The sequence below is a fragment of the Neophocaena asiaeorientalis genome, unplaced genomic scaffold (genome assembly GCF_003031525.2).
Source record: "Neophocaena asiaeorientalis asiaeorientalis breed wild unplaced genomic scaffold, Neophocaena_asiaeorientalis_V1.1 scaffold629, whole genome shotgun sequence".
Taxonomy (NCBI): domain Eukaryota; kingdom Metazoa; phylum Chordata; class Mammalia; order Artiodactyla; family Phocoenidae; genus Neophocaena; species Neophocaena asiaeorientalis.
The window spans coordinates 1,920,860-1,928,840 of record NW_020175468.1 but is presented as its reverse complement, the minus strand read 5'-3'; the positions used below and the strand labels follow the sequence as shown (position 1 = coordinate 1,928,840).

The following is a 7,981-nucleotide window of genomic DNA, read 5'->3' as shown; positions in this document are numbered from 1 at the left end:
AAAAAAAAAAAAAATATAAAGGAAGACCCGGGTGGTACTTACCACCCTGGGTAAGAACTAGATCATCTCCACCTTTGGAGCACCCGATTTTAGCCCCTCCCTTCTGGCCTCGGAGAAAGCCACTACACTGAATTTTGTGTGATTCTTCTTTTTATTGATTTCATTTTACTTTATTTATTTAAAAAATATGTATTTCTTTATTTTTGGCTGCCTTGGGTCTTTGCTGCTGCACGCGGGCTTTCTCTAGTTGTGGCGAGAGGGGCCTGCTCTTCGTCTCGGTGCGCGGGCTTCTCTTGCTGCGGAGCACGGGCTCTAGGCGCGCGGGCTTCGGTAGTTGTGGCACGTGGGCTCAGTAATTGTGGCTGGCGTGCTCTAGAGCGCAGGCTTGCTAGTTGCCGCACATGGGCTTAGTTGCTCCGCGATACTTGGGATCTTCCCGGACCAGGGCTTGAACCCGTGTCCCCTGCATTGGCAGGCGGATTCTTAACCACTGTCCACATTAGGACATTCACAATGTGGTGCAACTACCCAGCTCAACCTAATTCCAAAACTTTCCCATCACCCAGAAAGAAAGCCCTGTACCTGTTAAGTACTCAAGTCCTCTTCTCCCCTCTCTCCAGCCCCAGGCAACTACTCATCTACTTTCTGTCTCTGTGAATTTGCTATGAATTCTGGACATTTACAGAAATGGAATTATACCATATGTGGACTTTTGTGTCTGCCTTCTTTCACTTAATGTGATGTTTTCAAGGTTCATCCACATTGTAGCATTGATCAGAACTTCCCTCCTTTTTTACGGCTGAATAATATTCCACTGTGTGGATGGACCACCATCTGTTTCTCCATCCATCTGCTGATGGGCATTTGGGTTGTTTCTACCTTGTGGCCGTTGTGAATGGTGCTTCTCTGAACATTCCTGGACAAGTAACTGTTTGAGTCCCTGATGTCGATTCTTTTGAGTCTGTACCTGGGAGTGGATTTTCTGTGGCAGAGCTGCCTTGACTTTGGTGTGGCAACATCTCATGATCTTGACCTTCACCCGCAGTGCTTGGAGCTGTAATGACCATGTCTCCTTGTTGACAGACCATTCCACTGCGGAACTTAGTTTTCCATTCCATTTTTGTTTTTCTCTTTTCCATTCTACTTTTTTTTTTTTTTTTAGCGGTATGCGGGCCTCTCACTGTTGTGGCCTCTCCCGTTGCAGAGCACAGGCTCTGGACGCGCAGGCTCAGCGGCCATGGCCCACGGGCCCAGCCGCTCCACGGCATGTGGGATCTTCCCGGACCGGGGCGCGGACCCGTGTCCCCTGCATCGGCAGGCGGACTCTCGACCACTGTGCCACCAGGGAAGCCCTATCCATTCTACTTTTGACAAGCGTTTGAGTTCACTGATTTTAGTTTTCCTGGGAATGTCCCTTCAAACATCCCCCATTCCCTGGGCGAACAGAATAGCCTTTCTTTTGGGCAATACTTCTAAAGCTTGATTGAGCACACACATTTCTCAACGACCTTGTGACAATGAAGATTCTTACTCTGGAGGCCCAGCGAGGCCTGCAAATCTGCATTTCTAACCAGCTCCTGAAGGGTGCTGATCTACTGGGTCACAGTCCCTACTCTGAGTTATGAGATTATAAGTTTTAGGGCCAGGAGCATAATTGTGGGGCCTCAGGGATGTATATATATATATATTATTTTTTAATTAATTAATTTGTCTGTGCTGGGTCTTAGCTGCGGCATGCAGGATTTTTTTTTTTTTTTTTTTAGTTGTGGCATGCCGGCTCTAGTTCCCTGACCACGGCTCGAACCTGGGCCCCCTGCCTTGGGAGCACGGAGTCTTAACCTCTGGACCACCAAGGAGGTCCCTCAGGGATGTCTATTATCGATGCCACTAGATGAGGCTATGACAGAATAGCTCTGGAGTGGCCACACGAGAAACTGGCAATGAATGTTGCCTGGGACAAGAGGAATTTGTCACTTGGGGAGTCAGTGTGGGAGGGACTTCATTCTGGACACCCCTTCCTTCCTCTGTGAATTTTAGAATGTGAGATGTGAACGCCCTATTTATCCTCAGATAACCAGGGCAAAGGAGGTGAGGAGGTAGAGACCAGGTCCTGAAGAGCCTTGAAGGATCTGGGACTTGAATTTTGGATACTTGAACGGCTAATGGTGAGGAAGGAGAGAAACGTGGATGAGGGCAAATGCCTCAGAGAAGTTAAGGGGCAACCCGTGTCCATCCACAGATGGACAGATGAACAAAACATGGTCTATTCAGACAATGGATGAGATTCAGCCACGAAAAGGAATGAGGCACTGACACACGTAGATGAACCTTGGAAACATGCTGAGGGGAAGAAGCTGGATATTTACACGCCATGGCCGGAAGAGACAGATCCATAGAGACAGAAATTAGTGGTTGCGTAGGGCTGGGGTGATGGGAGGATTGCAGGTGGTGGCTAAGGGGTGCAGAGTATTGTGGGGGGTCACGAAAATGTTCTAAAATTGATTGCGGTGATAGTTATCGCATGACTTTTAGGTGGTATGTAAATGGAGTTGCACGGTATGTGAATTATATCTCAATAAAGCTGCTTAAAAAACTACTTGTGGGGGCTTCCCTGGTGGCACAGTGGTTGAGAGTCCGCCTGCCAATACAGGGGACACGGGTTCGTGCCCTAGTCCGGGAAGATCCCACATGCCGCGGAGCGGCTGGGCCCGTGAGCCATGGCCACTGAGCCTGTGTGTCCGGAGCCTGTGCTCCGCAAACGGGAGAGGCCACAACAGTGAGAGGCCCACATACCGCAAAAAAAACAAAAACAAAAACAAAAACAAAAAAAACTACTTGTGGGATTCCTTCCCAACTTAAAAAAAAAAAAAAAAAGTAGAAAGGAGAGAGACATAGAAACAGGGCTTCATAGCCTGGGCTCAGCTCTCTCTTTCTCTCTCTCTGTGTCTCTGTCTCTGTCTTTGTCTCTGTCTCTCTCTCTCTCCAGAGCTGAAATACCTGGGGAACGGCTCATCTCTTCCTGTCCTGGAAGGAGAATCTCTGCGCCTGGCCTGTGTCACCGACAGCAACCCCCCAGCCACACTGAGCTGGTCCTGGGGGAGCCGGACCCTGAGCCCCTCACATCCCTCGAACCCTGGGGTCCTGCAGGTGCCCCGGGTGGTGTCGGGCCATGAAGGCGAATTCACCTGCCTAGCTCAGCATCCTCAGGGCTCCCTGCGGACCTCCGTGCGTCTCTCCGTGCAGAGTGAGCTGGGAGGAGGGAGAACACCCAGGGAGAGGACACTCAGGTCCAGGGGCGGGGAGGGGCACGCTGACACTTCTCGTTCCCCACAGACGCCCCGCAGCTGCTGGGACCCTCCTGCTCCCAGGAGGATGAGGGTCAGCACTGCGACTGTTCCTCCCGAGCCCAGCCGGCCCCCTCCCTGCGCTGGCGGCTGGGGGAGGGGCTGCTGGAGGGGAATTTCAGCAACGCCTCCTTCAAGGTCACCTCCAGCTCGGCTGGGCCCTGGGCCAACAGCTCCCTGTGCCTCCGCGAGGGGCTCAGCTCCGGCCTCAGACTCGGCTGCGAGGCCCAGAACGTCCACGGGGCCCAGAGTGCCACTGTTCTGCTGCTGCCAGGTCAGGGGACCTGTTGAGGGCAGAGGCTTAGGGGGAAAGGAGTCTCCATCCTTTGAAGATGGAGCTTGTGGGGAGAGGGGCTAGGACGGGAGGGGATGAGAGACAGGGGTGGGAGCAGAGTTCTGTTCTTTGGCTGGTTGGGGGCTGCAGAAGAGGAGAGCTCAAATTCTGTGGGAGGAAGGGGCACGAGGGTCCTGGGGCTTGGAGGGGAGTCACCCTACACCCCGATCATCTGCAGGGAAGCCCAAGCTTGGAGGAGAATTCGTTCTGGGAGCCGTCGGAGGAGCTGGCATCGCTGGCCTGCTCAGTCTCTGTTCCTGCCTCATCTTCTTCACGTGAGTGTCATCTCTCGGGGGAGGGAGGCGAGTGCAGGGGGCGGGAAGGGGTCTGAGCCCTGGAATCCCAGGCAGCCCCCCCTGGAGGAATCTGGGTGGTGCAGGGCTTTGGAGAACTGGGCCTTGAGTCAGGGAATCAGAGCAGGGTCTGTCCCCACCCCTCCATCCCAGCTATCCATGAAGGGCGCCCGTTCTCATTATGAAGGTCAATAAGGTGAGGTGCACTCCCTACCCCCTGGCCTCGGTCAGCCCTTCTAGCCTATTTTTTTTTTTTTTTTAATTTTTCTTATTTTTTGGCCACGCCGTGTGGCACTTGGGATCTTAGTTCCCCGACCAGGGATCGAACCCATGCCCCCTGCAGTGGAAGCTTGGAGTCTTAACCACTGGGCTGCCAGGGAAGTCCCAGCCCTTCTAGCCTCTTAAGCAGGGAGGACAGTAGTCGCCCTCCAAGCTCTGAGCCAGCTGGGCTGCTGAAAGGTCCTGGCTTCCCCTTTCAGAGTGAAGACCTTCAGGAAGGTCCCCGGTGAGAAGGATGCGCCCTCCCTGCTGGGTCCCACCTCCCAGGTGAGTGATGGGCGCTCTGCCCTCGGGATCCCATCTGGCTATCTCCCCAGCATGGCCACGGCTGCAGTCCTCTCGATGACTTAGACGCCCATCATGACCCACACAGGCTTTTCCTCTTGGACCCTATCAACACAGTCACCCAGCCCAGCGACCTGGGAGTCACCCTTCCCTCTGCTCTCCGTCTCCTCTCTCAGAGCCAAGGACCACCCAGCCATCTTACTGACTATATTCAGTTCCACCTGGACCCTCCCTACCCCCACCTCCTCCTTTCTCTCTGGACTGCTGACCCACTCCCCCCCGCCCCACTTCCTACCTCACCTCCTCAAGACAGGATGCCACAAGGCTCTCCCCAAAATAATTATTGTCTACTATCAAGTTTGGGGGTCCCCAAGACAAGCTCAATTTCAATAACTCACCAGGAGGACTCACAAAACTCACTGAAAGCTTTTATACTCATGGTTATATCACAGGACAAGGATAGAGATTAAAATCAGCTAAGGGAAAAGGCACATGGGGCAGAGTCCGGGGGAGGCCAGGCATGAGCCCCCAGTTGCCTCTTTCAAGTGGAATTGTGCAGAAGGTGCTTAACTCTCCCAGCAATGATGTGTGGTAACATGTATGGGCTATTGCCAGACAGGGAAGCACACCTGAGCCTTCACATCCAGAGTGTTTTTTCTTTTTTTTGGCCACACTGAGCAGCTTGTGGGATCTCAGTTCCCCGACCAGGCATCAAACTCATGTCCCTGCAGTGGAAATAAGGAGGCCTAACCACTGGACGGCCAAGAAATTCTCCCATACCCAGCATTTTTATTGGGAGTTGGTTACGTTGGCATGGCTGACTGCCCTCATGGCTTAACTTAGTGTCCAGTGTCTGCAGAGGTGTGATACTGTGTGACCCAAGGCCCCCACCATCTGTCACATGTTACACCATCTAGTGTGGGCCAAGACCCGGGTGAACAGAGACACTCTAATCAGTCAAGATATTTCAAGGGCTTAGAGGTTCCCTCCCAGGTGCTGGGGCAAAGGGTCACATTTTCTTTGGGCAAGGTTAACCCTTTCTGGCACAAGATCCTTTGATTTTAGGGTTCATAATGCAATTGGGTGATTGTGTTTGCCTGAACCTCTGAAATGCTGAGTGGTCCCTGAAGGGCCATCCAGGTCTGAGCATATCCCTGTCCTCACACCATCCATCCCATTTTTGTCCCATCTTAATTTGCAATTATATAGTAATATAATTGACTACTGCTTTAACGCCTGCTCCCCGCCATCCCCCCACCCCCACCCCAGCAAGTTGCAGGAGGTCAGGAATGGTGTCTTCTTTGTTCCTCACTGAATATCCAGAGCCTGGCACCAGGGGAGCTCTTCCATAAGGCAGCACTGGAGTCAGAAAGATCTAGCATGAATCTTGGCCTTACCAATGACTAAGCGTGTGATTTGGGGATATTTACTTAGCTTCGATTTCTCCACCGATAAATGGGGATAATAGTGTCTCCCAAGTAGATTGTTGTGAGGAATCCAGGAGACTGGCAACTAATTACTAAGGGCCAGGCATTATTACTCTCAAGCATTTGTTGAATGAATGAATGAATGAATGAATGGGGGCCTCAGCCAATGTCTGGAATGAATAGATGAAAGACTGAATGTTCAGTTTTCAGGTTTACTTATGGACCCCACTTGCTCTCTTCCAGCCCTGTTATCCTGATATGACCCCCTTCTTCCCCTCCACTCAGGGTTACCAGCATGAGTGTCCTCCAGGCAGCCTCCGGGACCTCCCCCTACCAGTGGTGGCCGCCCCCACATCTGGGGTGGAACGTGAGCTCCATTACGCCTCCCTCAGTTTCTACATGCTGAGGCCCCGGGAGCCTCAGGACCAGGAGGCCGCCAGCACCACCGAATATGCTGAGATCAAGATCCATAAATGATGACCCCCAGCTCTGGAGACCTCCCCCCACCAGAGCTCCCCAAAGACTCTTGGCTGAGTCTGTCGTTGGGCTGCATCTCATCCCTCCGCCCCACCTGCCCCCCCCCCTCCCCCTCCCCTCCACAGGGACCCACCCCTGGGGCACTTCCTCCTCCCAACACATTGCATACTGGCCTCTCTCTGAGCCTGCTTCCTGGAAACTCAATTTGTGTATTTTCTCAGACAAAAAAAATCATTCACTGATTATCTGAAATCAATGATTCAAGGGTACCTCTTGAATTTTGTGTCCTTGATATTTTGGTTCTCCTTAAGTTTCTGGCTTTGCAGAATCTGCTTATAAAATTCCTTGCACTTCCAGTCTGTGTCCATTTACATTGTAATATAGTTTTTAACGGGGGTCACATCCAACTGATTTTGTTCTTTTTTCCATTGAGTGTCCATTTAATTTTTTCCATTGTTTCCATTCATGAGGAAACATGCCCAACAAGAGCATTATGGGCCAAGACAGGGAATGTGTTTTGGGCATAAAGTTAATAACTTCATGCTGATGACTGTCCTTCAGATTGGAGGTGCTGAAGCATGTAATTCCATCTTTCATAGCAGATTTTGCTTTGCCATTTTTCAGGATCACGTTGCATCTCTTGATCAATGACTTTTAAAAATGGTGTCTACCGACAAAACAAGAACATGGTTGCCACTTTTTACCCCCTTCCTCAACATGACACAAGATGGTTCCATGTGCTCTCATGCTGGCAGAGTATTTGGTAACATCTGTGTAAGAGAATCACATTCTCCAAGGGATGAAGTCTTTTTGAAAATATCGTCATGGGAATGCCACAGTAATTATCCACTTCAAGTCAGAATTTCTTCTCACAGACGTTGAAAACAAACAGATGGTTACCAAAGAGGAAAGGAGGCAGGGAGGGATAAATTAGAGGAGTTTGGGATTAACAGATACACACTACTATATATAAAAGAGATAAACAACAAGGACCTACTGCATAGCTCAGGGAACCATATTCATTATCTTGTAATAACTAATAAGGGAAAAAAATCTGAAAAAGAATCTATATGTATATATGTATAACTGAATTACTTTGCTGTATACCTGAAACTAACACAACATTGTAAATCAACTATACTTCAAATTAAAAAAAAGAATTTCTTTTCCTGTTCTAAGTCATGTCTCTTTTAAGAATAGCCTTGACACTTAAAGAAATTTTCCATCAATTCTTTAAACAACAGAGCACTTAACATTGTTTTCTGTTCTTTTTATATATTTATTTTTGGCTGCCTTGGGTCTTGGTTGCTGCGTGCGGGCTTTCTCTAGTTGCAGCGAGCGGGGGCTACTCTTCATTGCGGTGCGACAGCTTCTCATTGCGGTGGCTTCTCCTGTTGTGGAGCATGGGCTCTAGACATGCGGGCTTCAGTAGTTGTGGCATGCGGGCTCAGTAGTTTTGGTTTGCGTGCTCTAGAGTGCAGGCTCAGTAGTTGTGGTGCACGGGCTTAGTTGCTTCGCGGCGTGTGGGATCTTCCTGGGCCA

At 50.5% G+C, this 7,981-nt stretch overlaps 1 protein-coding gene across 1 annotated transcript in view; it reads left to right on the top strand.

Moving 5' to 3' along the window:
* The window catches only part of SIGLEC11 (sialic acid binding Ig like lectin 11), an 8,298-nt gene extending 1,503 nt beyond the window's left edge, over positions 1–6,795 (top strand). Inside the window, exons 5-9 of the mRNA XM_024768761.1 lie at positions 2,987–3,244; positions 3,334–3,618; positions 3,857–3,953; positions 4,451–4,517; positions 6,248–6,795. Coding sequence (XP_024624529.1) covers positions 2,987–3,244; positions 3,334–3,618; positions 3,857–3,953; positions 4,451–4,517; positions 6,248–6,439 — 899 coding nt within the window. The 3' untranslated portion in view covers positions 6,440–6,795. The remainder of the gene's footprint in view (positions 1–2,986; positions 3,245–3,333; positions 3,619–3,856; positions 3,954–4,450; positions 4,518–6,247) is intronic.
* The last annotated feature ends 1,186 nt before the right edge of the window (positions 6,796–7,981 follow it).